Source organism: Magnolia sinica, chromosome 9, assembly GCF_029962835.1.
Source record: "Magnolia sinica isolate HGM2019 chromosome 9, MsV1, whole genome shotgun sequence".
Lineage (NCBI taxonomy): Eukaryota > Viridiplantae > Streptophyta > Magnoliopsida > Magnoliales > Magnoliaceae > Magnolia > Magnolia sinica.
In genome coordinates, this window is record NC_080581.1 from 26,723,435 (window position 1) to 26,747,431 (window position 23,997).

The window sequence follows — 23,997 nt, forward strand, 5'->3', positions numbered from 1 at the left end:
AATAAGTCTGATGAACTTAGTAATATTAATAGAAACAAGGCTAGACTGGTTGTACAAGGGTACACTCAAATTGAAGGCATCAATTATGATGAGACCTTTGCCCCAGTAACTCGTCTTGAATCAATCAGATTATTTATATCCATTGCATGCTTTAGAAAGTTTAAAATATACCAAATAGATGTAAAGAGTGCTTTCTTAAATGACGATTTGCATGAATAAGTGTATATTGAACAACCAACGGGTTTTGAAGACCTTAAGAATGCTAATCATTTCTATCGCCTGAAAAAGGCACTCTACGGTTTAAAACAAGCTCCCAGGGCATGGTACGAAAAGTTAACTAAGTTTCTACTAAGTCATAACTTTTTAATGGGAAGTGTTGATAAGACATTATTTGTAAAGAAACATAATGATCACATTTTAATTATTCAAATTTATGTTGATGATATAATTTATGGATCTACCTGTGCTAACATGACTGTTGAGTTTGCAGATCTTATGAAATCTAAGTTCGAAATGAGCATGGTTGGAGAATTGAATTATTTTCTTGGATTGCAAATTAAACAGCAATCTGATGATTTCTTTATTTTTCAAACCAAATATGCTCTGAACTTGGTTAAAAGTTTGGATTTGAGAATGACAAAAATTTTGATACTCCTATGAGTACTACTTAAAAAGTCTCAAAGGACTCTACAGGTAAGAGAGTGGATTCTAAATTGCATCGCAGTATAATAGGTAGTTGGCTGTATTTAACCGCAAGCCGACCTAATATTGCATTTAGTGTAGGAATTTGTGCTAGATATCAATCTGACCGTAAAGAGTCACATTTAATTGCTGTTAAGCACATTTTGCAATATGTCGCTAGTTCAGCTAATCGTGGTCTCTGTTATCCACATGATACTAGTGTTCAATTAGCTGGTTACAAGGATGCTGATTAGGCTAGTAGCATTGATGACCGAAAATCAACCAGTGGTAGTTGTTTCTATATTGGGAACTGTTTAGTTTCTTGGTAAAGTAAGAAACAAAGTTCCATATTGCTCTCAACTGCTGAGGCTAAATACATTACAACAGGTAATGCATGCACTCAGCTTGTATGAATGAAAAGAATGTTAAGCGATTATGGAATTGCAACGGATTCTATGGTTTTATATTGTGATAATTCCAGTACAATTAATATATCTAAAAATCCAATCTAGCATTCACGAACCAAGCACATTGACATTAGATATCACTACATTCGTGAATTAGTGGAAGACAATATAATTTTTTTGGAATATATTCCGACCGAGACTCAACTTGCTAACATATTCACAAAACCGCTCGACAAAAGAAGGTTTTCTAAATTGAAATTTGATCTTGGTATGTGCAATTTGAATTGATTATTCATGCATTTCTGTATCATAATGTATATATATTTGTTATTTTATATGTTTAAAATTTCAAATTATATGAAAATTGTAAATTTTTGGCTGTGCACGACCAGTCGAGTACATACTCGACCAGTAGTGGCACGATCGGTCGAGCATGTACTCGACCAGCCGTGTAGCGCGGGTTGGTGCTTTATTTGGCAGAAAAATTCATTTTTCTTCATTTAGGGTTTTTTCCAACAGGTCCAAGGTCGACCGGTCGAACCCATGTCCTAGTTCTTCAAGGTTAGTACTTTATTTACGTTTTCCTTATAGATTCAAGTTCTTAGCAAGAAGTTTTCATCATTGGTGTGATTTATTTCTTGATTCATAGTGATTTGTGGGGTTTTCTTCTGAAAAATCTGATCTAGTGAAAACTCACTCTACTTCTTTTGCAATCACTTTGTTCCTTGATTTCTTTGTTACAAATGGAAGGTAGAGCAAAAAAGAAAAGTTCTCGTGGTCCTTCCACTTCTAAGTCGACTCCTATCACAATGCGCCACCTTCGGTCACCCGAAGATGATCCATCTTATGTTCGGAATATTAGGTTGCGCAGTGTTATAGTTGAACGACGTGTTCATGTTAAACATCTAGCTCCATTTGATATCCTTCCTCTCCTCCAATCTGTAGGATGGGATAACATATTGCATTGGGGTGGGCCGGCATACTGGTCCATTGCGCAAGCTATGTATGCATGTATTTCTAATTTTTCTACTGAAAACCTAACATTTATTATTCCAACTAGAGAAGGTCCAGTTGAAGTAGACTGACATTTGATCTCTGGTCTAATAGACATACCTGTCAATGATGAAGGTATTCCCATTAGCACTCTAGTGGCTAAACCAGCTGAATCTGAGAAGCGTATGCTTACTAGAGCTTTGTGCAATATAGATGCGGAATGGAATATTTCAGGAAATGCACTTGCCTCAAAGTATTTATTACCCAGATACAAAGTCCTTCATAGGATATTCATTTCAAATGTCTATCATCGTTCTGGTAACAAAACCGAACTCACTACTTTCATGGTTTGGATTCTTTATTCCATTGTTTCTGGAACCCATGTATGTCTTCCTTCTCTAATTTGTCATTGTATCATTCAATTCCTTCTCCATCCTGGACACAGTGATATCCCTTTCACTTATCTTATGACTGTGCTGGCTACCCATATTTTAGTGGCTATGCCTGTTGGAGAAGCTCCCATTCAACACCTAATCTTCGACAACTCCAATATAAACAAAATGAATCTGAGGTTGGCCGCAGGCCAAGTCAATGTGGGTGTTGGTGGAGCTGATGCTGTGAATGAAGAGGAAGGTGATTTACCTCCAAATGACATTAACATGGATGATATTTTCGATGAGATCGAATTCGACTCAGTAGATGATCCTGATTATCAGCCATCTGACTTTGATGCGCGGTTGCGCTCACTTGAGGAGAAGGTAGAAAACATGAATGTGTCCCGTGATTTGCAATTCAAATATATGAGCAAATATCTTAGGCGCCTTAACAAGGGACTTCATAAACTTGATCCTACCATTCATGCTCCTTCATGGGGTTCTGATTAGTATTTGCTTATCTTGGTTTGTAATTACTTTTATGATACTTGCCTTTCTTTTATCTTATCGGGTTGAACTTGGTTGAATTTGGTTGAACATGGTTGATTATGCTTGAACACTGCGTGCTTATGGATTTCATCTATTGATTATCTTGTTCATTTCTTCCTCATCAATCTTCTTATTCTTTCTTCTTTATCTACTTCCTCATCTATTGGTTCCTTCCTTTGTCATATTGTGACAAAAGGGGGAGAATTTTGTCATGTGGATGTGAATTGTGGATGTGGATTATGGATAGTAAGTGTACATCCATTTGTAAGGGGGAGTTTTGTTGGAGGAGTATATGCGAATTTTTGACCTGTTTATAACTGGTACGTGATTCTTTAACCAGGTTGTAACTGGTTTATATTGATAACTGGTGCGTATAATGCTTATGTTATTATGAAGTGTGTTTTGTTACAAATTTGACAAAGGGGGAGATTGTAAGTGCTATGGTATCTAGCTCCTATGATTGTCAAATTTTATAGTACTAAAACCTCTTGGAATTTGTGTCTTGTATAACACATCTACATATTCAAAATAGTGCATCTCATGTACAAGGACAAAGGTCTTTACTTCAAGAACCTCAAATGCAAGATTACATGTTCATGTTCAAGTACAACATCAAGTGCGAATTCAATCTTTCAAGCTTCAATAGTTCAAGTTTTCAAAGCTTCGTCCAAGTCAAGACAAAGCTCCTATACTTTGAATCTCAAGCTCAAGCTCAAGCTTCAATGTTAGTCAAATTCAAGCTTCAGAAGTCTCAAGTTCAAGCTTCATCATATGATAAGGTATCAAGTTTCGTGAACTTCAAAGAAAAACTGTCAACCGAAGCAAAAGAAGAAGATTCAATGTTCATACATCATGAATAAGGTATGAATGACCTTAGATTGACCATAGGGTAGGTCATTTCGTATACATAATTTAATTGGGTCATTTTATAAGTGCATAGACTGTTCCTCGACTAGTCTTGGACTAAGTTCGACTAGTCTTAGCACTGGCTCGACCAGTCCAAGAATTCCTCGACCAGTCCTAAGTTTGTTACTGATTTTTAGAATTTTTGTTAAAGCCTCGACCAGTCCTAGAGACTGCTGGACCGGTCGTGTGAACTGTGCTCGACTAGTCCTGTAGGCACGACTCAAAGTCCAGCAACTAAAAAAAGTCCTACACGGCCAGTCGTGAACAGGACTCGACCGGTCGTGTAGGCCTTACGACTAGTCGTGGAACGTCCTTATCTTACTGTGTCCAAATTTTTAAAAGTTTGTTGGTCCTACGACCAGTGGTGCCGACCTTAGGACCAGTCGAGAGTGCAATTTCTACACTTATAAATAGAGCACGAATTTCAGAGTTTCATATTCAATTCAAGCTAAATCAATATGCCGCTCTGAGAGATAAGATAGTGATATTCTTAAGCTATTTAGTGCTTATTTTATATTCTCTTTAATTGGCTTTCTTTGCATTTGATTTTGTATTCTACATTCCAATTTTATTTGAAAGAGGGATTGAAGTATTCCCATTTCTTGGAATCAAAATCAAATCAAGCTAGCCCAAGGTGATTTAATTTAAAATCAATTTAGAACCTAGAACCATTTTACAAGTGATTGTGAACATTGAACATCTAGTTGAACTTCTACTCCGATTTGGTTCTTTCGGGTTGCATCAAAAGGAGAATATCCAGATAAGTATCATATAGTTTTTGTAAATTCATTATTTTGGTTTCATAAAGATTGTGACAAAAAAATCTCTTTGTTGGGGTTTTTGAATTGTGTAAGCTCACTTGAAAGACACAATTGTGAGGGTTTTAGGTGAACCTTAAAAAACTTATTTCATAGTGAACGCTAATATCCACTTTGTGAGGATATTAGGAGTGGAGTAGTTATGTGGCTGTTTTACTAAACAGTTGGTGTACACACAAGTGAACCACTATAATTTCTGGTCTTGTGGTGATTAATTGTTTATTTTATTTTGTGGATGTTGAAATTTCCCTTTATGCATTTGTAGAGAATGTTGTAATTTCTTTTATGCAAGTGTGGGAATGTTGTAATAGCTTAGTTATTTCCTTTGCTATTTATTTCTTTATTCCTCTGTATCAGTTTGAGTTTTTGATGCACAAACCGTTCTAGGAATCAGGTGCAAGGTTGTCCTTAGAAAAACATGTATCAACCTCTCAATACTAGTACTGTTGAGGTTGTTTTACATTTCTACATTGTGGAATTGTTTATTGCTATCAGTATTTATATTTATTTAAATTTCGCTGTTAATTTTTTAATTTGGCATAGTCCTATTCACCCCCCCTTCTAGGACTCTTACCTCGGCCTTTTCAAAACTTACTGAAAGTTCAACATATTCTTGAATCAAAGTAAACTAAACATCAAAATAAACTATAGGTTTCATTTCTTAGCCTCAACTAAGAGATTAGCCTGAGAAGACTAACATCCTAGAAGAAAAACAAAATGATCAACTACAACCCATGAAGAAATCGAAGTGGAAGAATATTGTCGGCGTTCCACCTAGGCCTTCTCTTCCTTTACAAACACTAGAAGATCATTTTAAATAGCGTAAGGACTCCTTTAAATAGTTTTACAACTCAAACTTTCACACCGCCTTGAAAAAGTTCGCAAACCGCTTCAAATTTACGCACTCTGTGCATCTACGATGGCAACTTTGATGTCATTGGAGAGGTCTTCGATGACATCGAACTATCTTCAATGTCATCGAAAATCATCAAGAACTATCCATCAAGTTAACCCCGAAAATCCTAAATTGTTGATGCCATCGAAGTCTATTTTTGAAATTATTTCATAACTTTCTTTTTTTAGACCCGAAATTTCAAAATATATTTTTTCTGGCCAATTTTCAGGATTCCTTTCCTTCACTTCAAATCTTTGATTCTCTTCATTCCTCACTTGGTTTCCTTGGATCTTTGGCATGTGAATTCTTCAATAATGACTTCGAAATCTCTAATTCTTCATTATCTTCTTTTGAGCTCTAAATTCATCATTTTAAGCAATATTCATCATAAGCTTCCAAATTACCTTGCATGATAAAAACTCATATAATTAAATTAAGTTAACACTAATATGCCAGGAAAGCTAATGTAATTGAAGGATTAAATATGCAATATTTTACTCTCAATAGTGGGTCATCCATCATGTGAGGCCACACTTTAATGTGGAGCATCTATCATGTGCGGCCCACCTTTGATATCACTGTGTATTATGTGAGCTCACCTTAATGTAGACCATTCATCATGTAGAGCCCCACTTCTAATATGTGTTGCTTATCATGTGAGGTCCACCTTAGAGATATTATAAAGATAAGAGGGGAGGGTAAGATGGGAATTACTTAAAAAATTTAAGAACAAACTTATATTTTAAAAAAATAACAAAAAAATGTTTACTCGCTTAATAAGCCAAATAAGCTCCAGAAGAAAAAAATGACCTCCCCATCACTTATTTAAAAGAATTTTTTAATATTTTCTAAAAGAATAAGTTTTAAAATTAAAACTTAACCGAACAATCTATTTTAAACATAAGAGTCTTTTTTTATAATAATAAGCAATTAAGATCTTATCAGTAGAGATATCAAACGAGCCCTTAAGGGATGTAATATTGTTAATTGCAGAAAAGTCTGTCTTACCCCTTGTTGACCCAATATATTATTGTTTGACCCCCTTCCCATGTTTCATATTTGTCAAATGACGGTATTGCAATCCATTTCTTTCCCATTTTATCTGATTCATTAATTGCATGAATTGTCACTTCATGCAAATTCATGAAGATAAGTAGGGTCCACCGTGAAGTTGTGGCTTATCCACACAATCCATCCATTTTATCAGATCATTTTAGGGCACGAGGTCAAAATTGAAGCATATCCAAAGTTACAGATTTTAAAAAGAATATTTATTATGGTTTCTTACTTCCTCTTATATATGTATGTGAATGATGAGGTCATCCAAGCTCATGTCCTTTCTCTTATACTCTAGAGAATTTTTATAGTCTGTTCAAGACGATGGAAGTTTCTTAATTATTATAATAGCTTAGAAAGCCTCATCAATCATCATACCTTCAGATAATATTTTATGAGCAATCTTTTGTACATCATATACCTGATATATCACGGACTTATCATCCGACATTCTAAAATTAATATAATGGCTAGCTACATATTTTTTTGATCCAGCATGCTTTGCCTGAATTTCTTTTCAAAATGCTCCCACAACTTTTTGGTAGTGGATTAATGACAATAGATATCATAGTTTTCATTTGTTATAACATAGAGAATATGATTTTTTAACAGATAGTCACCGTTCTTACATTTCGACTGATTAAAAGCTGTTGTTGGTTCATTTTCCTCAAAGTATGGGGTAGATTCTTTGGTAACGTAAATTAGCTTGAGGTTAGTGAGATAGAACTCCATTTTCTGCTGTCATTTCCTAAAGTTCTTCCCTTTAAAAAAATAAAAAATAAATAAATAAATAAATAATCGATTCTAGAATTCTTAAAAACAGTAGCAATAGTACTGATATTTTTTAGAGAGAAATCTATCTTTAAATTATTGGTTCTAATATACCGAGATATAGTAGAAAATTCGAAATTTAAAAATAATAAATAATAAAATAAGGATCTTGAGAGCTGGGGCATGTTACAGTTGCTGTCTTAAAGACAATTTTTTCCTCACAGGAAGACGATCCCTGATGTACTTGGCTCCAATAAGTATGCTTCTGGGATACAACAATTCTCCTCTAAGATTAGCAGCTTTGATTAGGTGCACTCATGATCTTAGCCACCCAAACCTAAGACTGCTCGCACTCATTTGTCCAAACAGAATTTGTAAAAAAAGCATAGAGAAAAACCAAAGAGAATGAAGAATTTTTTAATGGATTTGTAATCTAAGAGGAGATGTCTTTATAAAGGAAAAATAGGTAGCCATTTGAGCTTGAGATGCATATGAGCAACGTAATAATTGTATGTTCTCTCATTAATTATAAGTAGGTGCAAGATAGCTTTGTCTTCATGTCTATGAGTTAGAAAATAAATATCTGTAGAAAAAAAAAAAAAGCGTTGATTAAAGACACATCATACCGCGCCAAGTTATGACCCTGACCGCAGCCCTCGTAGTTGTGCGAGGTTACTCCCATGGCATACCCTTGTTTTCGAATACAAAGAATTAGTGAGAGGTTTTAATATAAAAATTTAATTTTGTTAACAACTTTTTAATGTAAGACAAAACTAAACACAATTAAGGTAAGTGGGTTGATAAAGACAAAATTTAATTTTTTCTGGAATTTTCAAATATTCCTTTTTAACCATTTTAATCTAATAATATGACAGTGCAAATATTTGATCTAATATATTTTAACGGCCAGTATCTATTAGATAGATCCACCCATCAAATTTCAATTTCCCATGCTAATCAAATGGCTGGGACTATCCCATCAAAGTTTTATTTGGACCATTTTACCATCCAAGGCAGAGAAAACAATTTTTATGGCATCAATTGTTCCATCTATAGGGTGGAGATCGATGGGGCATACTTTTCAAATAGAAAGAGACAGGGCATTGATTTTGTCCGTAGACTTGTTTTTTCAATGTGTAAGGAGAAGACAACGCATCGTGTTTTACATTTTTCATTTTATTTATCTTTTTTTAAATTAAAAAAAAAAAAAAACTTCTTTTTTGACTTGACTTCTTTTCCCATAGGATGAAGACGGGGGTAGACTTATTTTTTCAGTGTGTAAGGAGAAGACAACGCATCGTGTTTTACATTTTTCATTTTATTTATCTTTCTTTTTTTAAAAAAAAAAATTTCTTTTTTGACTTGACTTCTTTTCCTATAGGATGAAGATAGGGGTAGACTTATTTTTTCATTGTGTAAGGAGAAGACAACGCATCGTGTTTTTCATTTTTCATTTTCTTTATCGTTTATTTTTTTAATTTCTTTTTTGACTTGACTTCTTTTCGCATAGGATGAAGATGGGGCAACTACATAGAGGTCATGCCCGCCATGCGCAACTGAATTCCGGCCATGATTGCCAGCCACCATTTCTACTGTCAGATCTAGGATGGAGGCTTGTCCTCCTAAATGTGTGGTTGATTTAAACAGGCCATTGGTTTCCCTGTTTCTGCTTTTATTAGGTGGTTGCATCAATCTCACTGCAAAGATATTTACATGTCCATTCAATTGTACAATCTGTCGTCCAACGGTTTATTGAAAAAATTAATGGAAAAAAATGTAGTTGAATATTTTTATTAGTAAGATATAGGTATTGATGTTGAATCGGTGGAATGATTAAAGGTGGCAATGGGTTAAGCCTGGGCTGATGCATGGCAGGTGTTTAATCGACCAGATACTGTTGTGATGTTTGGGGCCGGTTCCTAGCTTATGCTTTACATTGGTGTGATCCTTGTTGTGTCAGAAGCGTATTGCCTGGTGGCAGCGCTGTAAGGCCCACCGTCATGTATGTATTTTGCATCAACACCATCCATCCATTTTTTCAGCTTATTTTAGTAAATGACCCCAAAATTGAAGCAGATCTAAAGCTCAAGTGGACCACACCACAGGAAATGATGGAGATTGAACACTCCACCGTTAAAAACTTCTTGGCAGCCACAAAAGTTTTAGATCAGGCTGATATTTGTCTTTCCCTTCGTCCATGTCTATGTGATGGTATTAACAGGTTGGATGGCAAATGAGCAAGAGCATCACGATCGGTCATAGGAAGGTATGAATGGTTGGTGTCATAATTCCCACTATTTATTGTCGTGTGGTTCATTTAAGCTTTTGGATTGCTTTTTTTTTTTTTTTTTTTATTGGCTCATGCCCTGAAATGAACGGGTAAAAATGATTGATGGAATTGATATAAAATACATACATCAGTGGGTTTCACAATGGGTTGGTGTCATAATTCCCACTGTTTACGTAATGAACCTATAAGGAAAGTGGATTGCCTACTGCGTAAACTCTGTGGGGTCCAACGTGATTTATATATTTTATCCACTCTGTTCATCCATTTTAACAGATAACTTTATGGCTTGAGACTAAAAATGAAGTATATCAAAATATCAAGTGGAATACTACACCGCTGGAAAGAGTGTGAATTGAAATTCCACCGTTGAAAAATTTTTGTTGGCCACAGAAGTTTTAGATCAAGATGTTATTTGTTTTTTACTTTCATCCATGTTTGTGTGATTTTATTAACAGGTTGGATGACAAATAAAAATCACTTTGGGCCCTAAAAAGTTTTCAACAGTGGAAGTCATTATTCTCACTGTTTCCTGTGGTGTGGTCCACTTGAGCCTTGGGTATGCTTCAAGTTTTGGCTCAACCACTAAAATGGGCTGGAGAAATGATGGACAGTGTAGATAAACTATATATATTCACAGTGGGACCAACTGAGTTTACTCAGTAGGATAAAAGCGTACTGAGTTACTCAGTACGCAATCCGATTTCACTTCGAAGAGCCGTGGGGTCCAAAGCAACGGTTGGATCTGAATTTCTTCCTACCTCCGTGACGGTATTTTGAGATGTTTGTAGCAGATCCAGTGGTGTAGGTATTCAATCTAACATGTTCTAACCATCAATACTACACATGTTAGGCAATCTCATCCATCAATTTTCTCCAAGTTTCCATGCTAATTAATAAACAGCTGGGACATCCTATTAAAGTTTGATTTGGACCATTTTACCATCCAAAGTAGATAAAACTATTTGGATAGTTATCAATTAATACATCTTCATTCCACAGAAGAGATGGCTTTATCATGTTCAGGTTCCATTGGCTACACCATACCTTCCTAGGATTCACATAAGAGATGGGGCACGGTTACTTTTCAAGTTGGCTGAGACAGGGCATTGCTTTTGTCTCTGCACTTTTTCAGTGGTTGGAGAAGATAAGCCATGACTTCTGTAGCTAGACTTGACTTCCTTGTACGTTAGATGAAGAACATGTGTATGGTGAGACGGTGGATATCAGTTTTCTCGGTAGATTCCAATGTCTTTTCACATTGGATGAAGACCGTCAGCGGCCCGAAAAGCAGGGATAGCGATCAGTCAATATCCAATCATCTGATCATTTTATTATAAGTAGACTCCTCAAGTCATCAAGGGCTCAGAATCCACTCCATATTTGTCTCCTCGCTTTGGCTTTCCTTCATTCACAAACACTGTTATGGAGCTCCCACCTATGACCCTATTGGCATTTTGGTCATTTCTTCTTCTCTCTTCCACTCACGTTCCATGCTTCTTCGGATCAGTCGCTCACTTCTCCAACGAAACCGATCACCTTGCTTTGCTTCACTTTAAAGATCTGATAACCGACGGTCCTCTCCATTCCTTGAGCTCATGGAACCATACTCTCCACTTCTGTCGGTGGCAAGGAGTCATTTGCGATGGTCGGCGCCATCCTCAAAGGGTCACTGCCTTGATCCTCACAAACAAGAACTTGGTAGGCCCCATATCTCCCTTCATAGGGAACCTCACCTTCCTCAAGAGAATCGATCTCGCAAACAACAGCTTCAGCGGACCGATTCCTGAACAGATGGGCCAGTTGTTCCGCTTGCGGTTTCTCCGTCTGCACAATAACACACTCACCGGAAAAATTCCAACAAATCTGACTCACTGTTCGAAACTCGAAGTCCTTTATCTTCACGATAATTGGTTGGCAGGGAGGATTCCAACTGAGATTGGCTCTCTATCGAAACTCACTGTATTGGCTCTTGGTGAGAACAATCTTACAGGAAGCATCCCACTTTCACTTGGAAACCTTTCCTCTCTCTCTTTCCTTTATCTCTCAAGAAACAGTCTGGATGGCAGCATACCAGATGACCTTGGTCGGTTGGCAAGCTTACAGTTGTTTGGCATTAGTCAAAATGAACTGTCAGGTAGGATTCCACCCCAGCTATACAATCTCTCCTCTATTAACATTTTGGACGTGGGAATTAACAGATTCCATGGAAAACTTCCTCCTAACTTAGGCCTCACTCTTCCTAATCTCCAATGGCTTTCCGCCGGAAGAAACCAATTCACAGGACCCATACCAATTTCATTATCCAATGCTTCAGGACTCGTAGCTATTGACCTTGCTAACAATAGCTTTAGCGGATCTGTACCTACGAATTTTGGAAGCCTCAAGGGTCTGTCCGACTTACTTTTGTGGGGTAATAAACTTGGAATTGGAAAATCTCATGACTTGATTTTTCTCGATTCTTTGACCAATTGCAGTAGCTTACGAGTGCTGCAGCTAGGCAGTAATCATCTCAGCGGTGTGTTGCCCGACTCCATGTCTAATATTTCGACCCAACTGACTTCGCTAACTTTGGGAGATAACAAGATATTCGGAATCATCCCATCTGGGATTCAGAATCTTGTCGACTTAACATCACTGGATATGGGGAATAACTTTTTAACAGGTACTATTCCCATTGGTATTGGGAAGCTTTACAAGGCAGGAAAGCTTTCCTTTGAAGCAAATGAATTATCAGGGCAAATTCCGCCTTCCTTGGGCAACATCTCCCAATTGTTTGTACTCCTTTTATCTGAAAACAATCTATCGGGGAGCATACCTTCAACTCTTGGTAATTGCACAAACCTGCAATTCATATACCTCCACAGTAATAAGTTCACCAGTAGCTTACCCAAACAGCTTTTCATCTTTCCATCTTTGATTGAACTTTACATTGGAAATAACTCTTTCACCGATAGTTTGCCAATGGAAGTTGGTTACTTGAAAACTCTCTCGGTATTGAGTGTTTCAAATAACAAATTGTCAGGAGAAATTCCAAGCTTGCTAGGCAATTGTCTCAGCCTAGAGCATCTCTCGTTGGATGGAAACTTCTTTCAAGGATCAATTCCTCCAACATTTAGTACTCTACGAGGCCTTCGATCCCTGGATCTTTCACACAACAACCTATCTGGAGAGATTCCAAAATATCTGGAGAAGCTTGCTCTAGAGTCTCTAAATCTATCCTTCAATAATTTTGAGGGTGAATTACCGAAACGAGGGGTCTTTGGAAATACCAGTCAAGTTTCAGTGCTCGGAAATAATAAGCTTTGTGGGGGTATTCCAGAATTAAATTTGCCTCAATGCTCTAGCCAAGCTTCCAAGAAACGGAGAAAGTCTCTTGCATCAAAAGTAAAAATCTCAGCTGTTGTTGTTGTCATTTGCCTCATGTTAGTATCATGTATGTTTGCCACTCTTTATTGGGTAAGAAAGTCAAGAAGGAAACCTGTTGATGTACCTTCTGCGGAGGATCCTTTCGTCACCATGTCTTATGCGGAACTCTTTAAAGCAACAGATGGCTTCTCTTCTGCCAATTTGGTCGGCACCGGAAGTTTTGGCACTGTATATAAAGGGGCTCTAGATCGTGATGGAACTGTGGTAGCAGTGAAAGTCTTCAATCTTCAACAACAAGGAGCTCTGAGGAGCTTCATGGCTGAATGTGAAGCGTTGAAAAACATTAGGCATCGGAATCTTGTTAAGATCTTAACTTGCTGTGTAAGCATTGATTTTAAGGGCAATGATTTTAAAGCTCTAGTTTACGAGCACATGCCCAATGAAAGTCTAGACAAGTGGTTGCACAAAGATGGTTATGACCAGCTTGGAAGGAACTTGAAGTTTACTCAAATGCTAAACATAGCTATTGATGTGGCTTCTGCACTAGATTATCTGCATAATCATTGCCAAACGCCAATCATTCATCGAGATTTAAAGCCAAGCAATATTCTTCTTGACGATGACATGATTGCTCACGTGGGTGATTTCGGGCTAGCCAGGTTCTTACCTGAGGTTGCTCAAACTAGCTCGGTTGGAATCAAGGGATCTGTTGGATACATCGCTCCAGGTAACAATTTTGTCTATTACCTCATTTAATTTCTTGTATATAAATACATAAATATGAACAAAAACACACACCCACCTAGTCTGGCTATTCGCTTCCCAGGAGAGTATAAGAGGTGCGACCAAAGTAGGGTGGGCTTGGGTAGGCCCACTGTGATATGCATCTGAAATCCATTCTAACCAATAATGCATTAGCCCATGTTAGGCCCCAGGTCAAAAAATCAGACTCGTTCAGATTTAGGTGAGCCATTCCATGGGAAATAATTGGGGAGAGGGATGCCTACCATTGTTAATTTCTATATGGCCCACTGTGAAATCCACTCCAATCATTAGATATGTCATCCTGAGTAAGATTGGGGGCTAAAAATCAGGCTGACCTATGATTCAAGTGGACCACATCAAACTAAAAGTTAGGAGAGAGGACAACCCTTAATTTTTATTGGGTCCACTACCATGATAATATGAAATTAACTCCAACCATTAGCTTGCACACTAAAATAAGGCCCAAGGCTCAAAAATCAGACACATCCATGATTCAAGTGAGCCATATGATTTGAAACAGTTTGAAAGGTGAGTGTTTTCCCGTGTATTATTTCCAATTCTGTGGTCTACCTAAATCATGGAAGGGGATGTTTTTTGGCCTGGTGTGAAATAAGGTGACAAACCTTATGATCCGGGTGGATTTCAAATAAGCATCCAATCCGTGCAATAGATTGGCCCCATCACAAGGATTGTCTCATGAAAAAATCAACCATCAAATAATTGAGCAAGTCTATTTATCAAAGAATGGTCATTGTTTTTTGTATATGTGATCCACCTTATGGGTGGATGAAGCTGATTTTTGTAGTGCAAATGATCTTCATGGTGGGCCTAACCTATTGGATTGGTTGGACGTCACATTCACTTAATTAAGAGGTTGTAGGTAATCCATTGGGTAGAGCGTTACTTGTGGTCCAACTAGTTGGATGAACCATTCTCCCTATCTACACACAACCCGAGAAGGTGAGAGTACCACACCACTAGTACTTGTATAGACAAAAAGGTTGTCTATCACCCTACATATCTTTACACTTATCTACTTGGGTGTGTGGGACAAGGTAATCCCAGCATGTAAACAATCTTGTGCCAAAGTAAGGCTCATCCACCTATATGGGCACTTTTAAGAAGTATACCAAATATATTAAGGGCCTATTTGGTTTTCCATAATAAAGGTAAATCGCTGTAAAGAAGTAATTATTACATTTTTTCACTTGTTTGGAAATGAGTGAGTAATTTCACCTAGAAAACTAGTCCAAAAATGTTGAATTAAATCCGTGGGCCCCATCATAATGTATATAATATATCCGTGTCATCCATCTGTTTTATTAGAATATTTTGAGGCTTGATTTAAAAAAATTAGGAAGATCTAATGTTTAATTGGCCTACATGAAAGGAAACAATGGACTTAATTTGTCCACCGTTGAAAGTTGATTCTTTTATTGGGCCCACATTGAGGTTTATTCACCATCTAACCCATTCATAGGGTCACATGGATATGGATAAGTGAAAAATATAAATATAAGCCTAATCAAAAATTTCTAAGGCCTTAACAAGTTTTTAATTGTAGGCATTCAATTCTCATAATTTCGTGTGGTGTGGTCTACTTGACCCTTGGATTTGCCTAATTTTTGGGCTCATGCCTTAAATTCATTTGGCACAATGAATGGGTGGTGTGGATAAGCCACACACATTATGCTGGGCCCCATATTTATTTTACAAATTCTTCAATTTAAGTGCTTAAAAAGTAACCGGTCAAGTCAGCATGGGGAAAGATGTAGGTAATTACCTTGGTAAATAATGATTACTCATTTACAAGGTAATTACACTTGAGCCAGAAAACCAAACAGGCCCTAATTCAAAGCATACATGTGGTTGGAGCATCTCAAGCTCACGCGATCACTTCCTTGGGTTCTTAGATGTACTGAAAAAGTGCACATGCTATCGTGGTATACACAATAAAATCATAGCCATCCATTAGTTGGGACCATTTCAAATATGCACTAGGATAAGATTATGCTTCTGAGTTAAATAGGTAGATTTGTGTACGTTGATCAACCACATGTACCTTGAACATGAAATAGTAGTCATGTTTTTCTAAGCTTCCAAATTTTCCCATAGGTGTTGTTGATTAATGGAACATTTTACTGTATTGGCATGATATTTTTATAATGGGTTCCACTTGTTGAATGGCTAAGGCTTTTATAAGCCCCCACATGACTAATGCCTACTCATTATATGAGATCTAGCCCGATCATTTTTGTGATCAAGTAGGCCACCTCTTGTACATTTAATGTGGAACACTGGTAAATCTTACCTGAACCTGATTTTATCTGGTTTCGGATCCTCAAAGAATGACCTCAAATTTAAAGGATATACCCAACAAGATCTAGATAGACAAAGTTGTACTCACTTGCACCCCACATTATTCACACTATAGCAAGAAATAAAGAATTATTTTCTTATAATGTCTTTAGTTAAGATATGTGTTACACAAAAATCATAACAATGTCTTTTGTTCAGTTGATGATTGACATATTGAGTTCATTCACTTTAGTAATAAAGTCTTGATCAATTTTGAACATCTTTATAAGCAGTTACAAGTTCATAACACAACAATGTTAGAAATTTAGATCCTTAAAATAGCAAAAATGCTAATTACTTATTTAAATAGAATATTCCCCCTCTCTCTAAATTTAACCTTTGATATTATTTGTATCCAAATGGTCACTTACATTCTAATATGACAAATGGTCACTTACATTCTAATATGAGATGTATAAATTACAGAATATGCGATGGGCAGTAAAGCATCTACACAAGGAGATGTTTACAGCTATGGAATCCTTCTATTGGAGATGATCACTGGAAAGGGTCCAACTAATGGCATATTTATGGACAATGTAGGCCTTCATCATTTCGCTAAGTTGGCTTGGCCTGAACGAGTAATGGAGATTGTTCAGCCACAACTACTTATACAAGACACTAAAGTTACTCAGGGCAATGGAAATCATATTAATACAAGAAATAGAATGCATGAATGCTTAATTTTAATGGTCAGAATCGGTGTGTTGTGCTCTTCAGAGTCTCCAAGAGAACGCATGTACATGAAAGATGTAGCTTCAGAAATGCATTTAATCAAGAACCAGTATCTTGGAGCCAAGATTCACGGAGACATACAAGTTAGATCACAAATGTCAGATGAAAGTTTGTCTTATCTCAGTCACTACTAAGTAATCATCGGTAGTTATGTTGAGAAATATTTTCAAACAAAGTTACTTTGTTGAATAAGTTTGTAAACAAGCTCTGGATATATTTAGTTGTGGGTTAAGAGTGTACTTATATTCATATTGGATATATCAGAAGATGTGTTTCTTTTTCTTTGTTTTATATTATGCTAGACAATGAATTTAATATAAAAAAGACATTATCATATTATAATAAGAAGAATATTGAGTTACTAAGATGTTTAATTATTAATATATTTAATGCAAAAGCTTTAAAATTGATGTTTCAATAGTAAGGAATTAGTTTAGATGTTCGACTGCCAACTTATTATTAGTCAATAAGTGCTTTCATGCGACCATGTTATCCTTACTTACTCGGCCTTTTCTTATGTTGTCCTTACTTACTCGGCCTTTTCTTACTCTCCTTTAGTATTTATGTGATTCAGGTGTGATTTTACTTAGATGAGATAATGCATATAACTTAAAGTCACTACTAGCCAAATGAGGGTTACAATCTAAGGTCTGCTAGATATCATAAAATAACGCTTATAGGTTAGGAAATCATAGGACTCCCTATTGGAGTTCCAACACTTATCTCACACCAATATAATCTAATCACAGGTACAATAAATCAAGATCAACCTTAGGTATTAGAAATTTGGATCTAATACCATAGTTAATTTATACACCTTGTGGGAATAAGTCAAAGTGTCCTAGAGGGGGGTGAATAGGACTTTATAAAAATTTATGGCAATTTAAAATCCTATTAACCTAATCTTGATCTAATATGCAATCATCAAGATATACTCATTTCAACTCTAATGACTTCCAAGTCAAGTAGAGGATCCAATCACAAGACTACTCAATATTTAAACAAGACATAACAATTAGTGTATGATGGATGAAGTATGTGAAAGTGTGTGGGATATGATTTTTATCAGTTCTAGATAATCATGTTATCATGCTTCATGTGAACATTCAAAGTAAATATAATAAAAGAATATGCAAATAGCAATCCTAAACACAGTCATTTATAGTAGTTCGGTTATGTACCTACTCCACTCCCGGTGGATACACTCAACCCTTGAGCGTACCGGATTTCACTAACGGAAGTTTCAAATCAGGTTCACCTCTAGCCTTTACAACCTACATGAGGTTGACTCTACGACCTACACAAGGTACTTAAACATGCCTACACAAGGCAAACGATCCTACACAAGGACACGATAGTTTATGCCCTACATAAGAGCGAAGATCCTACACAAAGAACCTAAGTTTTATGCCACACAGGCCAATAATCCACACAAGGAACCTAGGTTTTAAGCCACACAGGCCAAGGATCCACACAAGGAACCTAGTTTAGACCACACGGGTCAATGTTCCACACAAGGACCCTAATTTAAGCCACACAAGCCAAGGATCCACATAAGGAACCTGATTTAAGCCACACAGGCCAAGGATCCACACAAGGAACACGGTTTAGACCACACAGGCTAAGGACCTACACAAAGGACCTAAGTTTATGCCATACACAAGAGCAAAGGTCTTACATAAAGTACCTAAACGTACTCTCCCATCGCAGGCCTCCAAAGAGGGCTTGAAAGATTTGAGGTGCACCGGTGACCCAATCCTACATAATAAATTATCATCAGGGTATCTGGACTCTAATGACTTACAGATAAGTAGATGAGCCTCGTTCTGCAAGTTGATGAAGACGTTCTCCTTTGATGATGGAGATTCTTCAGCTCTCTTGATCTGCAACACTGATGATACTCCAATGTAAGGCAACGGGTTTGGGTCATGGTTATGTTGGAAATCACTCTAATGAATGTTAATCATTGAAGAGACAGAGATGATTCCAAGGTCTTTAAGCATTCAAGGGATCTCAGCTCAATGATTTGCAACAATTCCTAATAGTACCTAGAAACGAACAATTTGAGCCCGGAGCGAAGTGTACGAGAAATGCAAATATCTTTAGGAAATGAACTAAAACTTAAGTGAATTGAATCGTTCACTTGCAGGCCAAATCTAAGGATTCAGACCGTTGGAATCTGACCCAATTACAGCCACGGATCAGGAAAAATTTTCAACACATGTTAGGGTACTTGTGGCCCTAATCGAGTACCGATGACCGTCGAACTAAAACTGGTTCTCTGCGGTCGATCTATAAATCCGATTGGACCGAAAACTAAGCTCGACCTAGATCCAACATTAGGAAGCTTAATTCCAACTGCATGTGAAAAGGGGCCTCCAAAATAGCTCCGTTGGACCGAAACAGCTAACTTTTGGCTATAACCTAAGCATACCATGGCCTTGGGGCCATTCCCATCAGTTCTAGGCCTATATAAGCACCTTAAACCCTCTCTCTCTCATTCCATACGAATTTACAACCCTAGGAGAGAGAAGAGAGAGAAAAGAGAAGAAGAAAGTGAGAATAAGAGAGAGTGTTGGAGTTTGTTCCTGGAATTCTTCCCTGCCACTCCACACGCTTAACCATTGCTACCGTGTCACTATACCGGCGATCCTGATTCTGTTTTCAAGTAAAAAATTCTAACCCTAACCTATTTTAGGGTTTCAATTAGAGTAAATAATGAAATAGCTAATCTATTTCATACTGTAGGTTGCAGTTGTGTCATAGACGACGAGTTAGAGAACGAACTAAGTTTGTTACGAGTCTACTGGTGAAAGGTGCAGACTGTAAATATTTAGGTTATGGTTTTCAAGGCTTTCAATGTCAGTCAATGATTTATGACTAACTTGAGTGCTATCACATATGCGTAGTTAGGATGATTCAACATATTACATATTTATGTAGGTTAGGCTATTTCGAATGTATTCTAAGTGTTTGTTAAAATGTTTAAATGAATATGAAATTATGATTTATGCTTGCTTTGATTATTGATTGCTAATACATGATCGTTGTGCGTGTGGAAACTCCTATTTAAACGGATTTGCTATAACACGTGTTTTAACTGATTTATTACATGTATGTAATATGTATAGACTAAGTGTTTGATAAAATGCCTGAATGAGAAAATACTGGTTTAAATGTATGTAATGAAGGTGTTGAGATAGGATTCGTAATCCCCTTAACTATAGTTATAGTATCCTTTATATAACTTATCTTACTACTATGTGTTGTATGGATGAAATGTTTATGTATGGTAATATGTGCAGTATGTGTTTGTTAAATTGCTCAAGTAGGATTTATATCTGATTTCAGTTGTCACATGCTGTTTTGGATTACTATATGTAAATGTTATTGTTTGGAATGTGATTGGGGCTACGATGTAGTCCAGGCAATCAGTAATTGTCTGTGAATGGTGGTTGAATTGCTTAACCACGACAGACACGCCCGATGAATTCGAGTCGTAAGCTGTTTGTCGGCAGTGGTTAGGCCACGCGGAGTGCTTACGTGCTCCATGTCGATCAGCTCGACGTATGCTCATACCAGTCGAGGTTGTCTAGCAACCCAGTTGACCCGATGTATGCTCACCATGAATGGACGCTACTGTGTGAATCTAAGGTACCAACTTACCAGTGCCAAACCCGTTTAACCTTGGTACCTCGATCCACTAAGACTCATGAGCCGGGCATGGTGGTATGGGACACCATGGTCGATCTATCGGCCTACGCTGGGGCGACGAGCATCTGTAGATCGACGAGCTTCCCCATAGTGTCCAGTGAGCAAACCAACTCGTGAGCCGAATACGGTGGTATGAGACACTATATTCGAGCTTTCAGCCTACGATCAGGTGACGAGCTCGTAGTGACCTTGAGCATACACTAGAAACTACGTTGAGGTAACGAACCTTTTCATAGCAAACTAGAACATAAGCTAGGCCTGCATTGAGGTGATGAGCCCTTTGTAGGGACTTGGAAACCATCTATTGTATGTGACTATTAGAATTGACGACCCTAGATGGATCAATGTTTGGGTTATGATATAAAGGGAGGTGCCTTAGCTTTCCAATCCTACTATATGAAAAAGGTCTAATAAGAACTCGATAATCACGCTCATGCACCGCATTGCATGTGCCTTTGGCGTTGGTGTTGAGTATAGAGGAAGGGGTGCATGCCGTGACCGTAAGAGGAAGATCGTAGAGGGAGTGCAGGCGAGAGTATGCATCATTAGTACATATCATTTTTTCATTAACCAGAGTACTTAGAGATGCTTGATTGTATTGCTTTATCATTACTGCTTGATTGAATTGATAACATGTTAAGCCTTATAGCTCCACTGAATTGATCACTCACACCCACGTTTTAAGACGGTGTTTTAAACACCAACCAAACTCTGTCTTAGCTGTATGTGATGGCAATGCTTATGACGCAGAGCCGGACTATTATGATAACGAGGAGGAGTTCTCCTATATACAACTCTCTAGCGGGTCTATGTAGACCTGGAGTTGTGCTGACAGGGCTATAGGGTTTTAGATAGAGAACATTACACTTTCTGATTTTGTACATTTTGGAATTAAACTTGTAATTATTTAACCTAATGACATACATACTCAGAGGGCTTGCTATTACTTTTGTACAGTTTATATTCATATCACAGTCTTCCACTAGCATACTTTAATTGCCTCTAGAGTATGATATGATGTTTTAGTATAATCTCATTCATGTTTAAGGCACAAATACGGATAACATTTAATCATCATTATTGGAACTCGGGAGTTGAGTCTATATGCTCGACCCCTGATTTTCAGGGCATTACAAGTTGGTATCTGTAAGCCCCGTATCCTAGACCGTACCGTTCCATAGGCTTCCGCGGTCCTTCCGGTCGAATTCCAGCAACCTTCGAACCTTAACCGGTATTTGCGTGCGACCCTGATCCTCATGCTGTTAATCCGAGTCGACTCAACTCAAGACTTGTACCTTAGCGACCGCGTCGTCGCCGCGGTTCCGATGCCGCGACTCGCGCGCCGAGGCGATACCCTGGTTAGGAGATGTGGGCCAGCGTTCAATGCGAGGAAAACGCCATGCATGCGAATTCCGAGGGAATCTCTATAAGGTGTCACATCAATCAATCAACCCCATCAATCCCATTATGTCAAGTACACATCACCTTTCACTTTTTCCCAAGCAAGCCCCAAAGTCAGAAAGTTCTTACACAAGCCTTACCTCTCTTTCAACTTTTGCCACAAAAGTCAAAAAGAAGCTCTTACACCCATCCCTCTCTCTCCCATCCATCACTCCATCACCCATCACTCCCTCTCTCTCTCTCTCTCCCTTACAAGTCTCTCTCTCATTTTCAAACTTTCCCAAGCAAAAAAAAATCCATACGTATGAGCCTCTCCCCATATCTCCCAAGCTACATGTGTGGCCCACCTTTCCATCCCTAGATCTCCCATCCTAGCCATCCATTTCTCATCTTCCTCCATCAAAGAGAACACAAGGAGCTAAGGAAGCCAAGGGAGAAAGAAGATCAAGTGGTGGGTGCTTTGATAGGGTAGTTTTTAATCTTTTTAAGATGGGCCAAGTGAAGCCAACTGATCAATGGTTTGGATCTCACTTTGGACCGTAAGATGTGGCCGATGGCCCACTTGGATCATCATGATCATTCCATGATGGGGCCATTCTCCATGGACCCCATCATGATGTTTATTTTCTTACATACTTAGGGTCATCTAGACCATCTATTTTAGTGGAGAAGGGATCTCCACCGTTGGATTTCGATTTCATGAACCCACATGTAATGGGACCCACTTTATGTATGATTTAGTGCAAGGGAGGGCCCATAGTGCCGGGGTCCCTCCATCACGCGGGTCTCACTCTCTATCTCTCTCCCTTTTATTTTCTTTTTATTTTTATTTTTTTTGTTATGATAATGAGGTTGTGTGGTCCACTTGAATGGACCCCACCACAAGGTATGTATCCCATCCAAATCACCTATAAGTGGGGCCCACTTTGCGTGTATTGTACCCACACCATCCATTAGTGGTGGCCCACATGAGCAGGCCCACCTTGCACGGCCAACAATCCAGCGTCTACGGACACTGGACGTTTTGTTGGAAAACACAAATGTCAGCTTGGTTCCAAGCCAATGGAGGAGGCCCGCTTATTTTGGCCCCACCTCGATGTATGTCTTCAATCCACGCCGTTCATTCCCCTCTCAACCTCATTTCAGGCGTTGACCCGAAGAATAGTGTCAACCCGAGGTCCTGGTGGGCCATACCATATCAAATGGTGGTTTTCACCATTAAAACCTCCCCTAATTGTTTATACACTGAAATATGCCCAATATTGGGCTTGTTTTGCTTGTCTTGGGCCGTGGAAGCCATTGAACAGAGCGGATTCTCTAAATGTGGACCCCACCTGTGAAAACCCCAGATGGATTGAAATAAAAAAAACATAACATCACAGCAGCTGCTGCTGCTGTGTCAGAAACGCAGTAGCGCTGCCTGCGCACCAACGCCAGTGGGCGGACGGATTGGAGGATGTACAGCCAAGCACGGCTATAGCCGTGGGCCCCACCTTGATGTTTATTTGTCATCTAATCCGTTCATATGGTGGGCCCTAAGGTTAGTGGACCACCCTCCAAATTTCAAGTCTATCCAAGACTCAGGTGGCCCACACCGTATGAAACTGTGGGATTGAACCTCTACCTTTGAAACCCTTTTGGGGTCCACAGAAGTTTAGGATCAATATGAAATTTATTTTTCCCACATCAATCCAGGTCTGCGTGACCTTCTCAACGGGTTGGATGGAAAGCAGACATTATGGTGGGCCCCACGTGGAGCCCACAGTGGTGTATATGTTATACTCCCACCGTCCAGGCGGACGGTGGCTGCAGTAGAGTATCCATAGGTGGTGAAATCCCACTACGGCGTGAGTGTGTGGGGGTGTGCGTGCGTGTGTGTATATATATATATATATATATATATATATATATTTATATA

The 23,997-nt window shown here is 38.1% G+C and overlaps 1 protein-coding gene across 1 annotated transcript; it reads left to right on the forward strand.

Annotated features, from left to right (window-relative positions):
- The first annotated feature begins 11,106 nt into the window (after positions 1–11,106).
- LOC131254755 (probable LRR receptor-like serine/threonine-protein kinase At3g47570) lies at positions 11,107–17,130 on the forward strand. The gene is made up of 2 exons (XM_058255473.1): positions 11,107–13,833; positions 16,656–17,130. Exons 1-2 carry the CDS (start codon positions 11,163–11,165, stop codon positions 17,096–17,098), a joined length of 3,114 nt encoding a protein of 1,037 aa, XP_058111456.1. The 5' UTR covers positions 11,107–11,162; the 3' UTR covers positions 17,099–17,130.
- Positions 17,131–23,997: the final 6,867 nt, after the last annotated feature.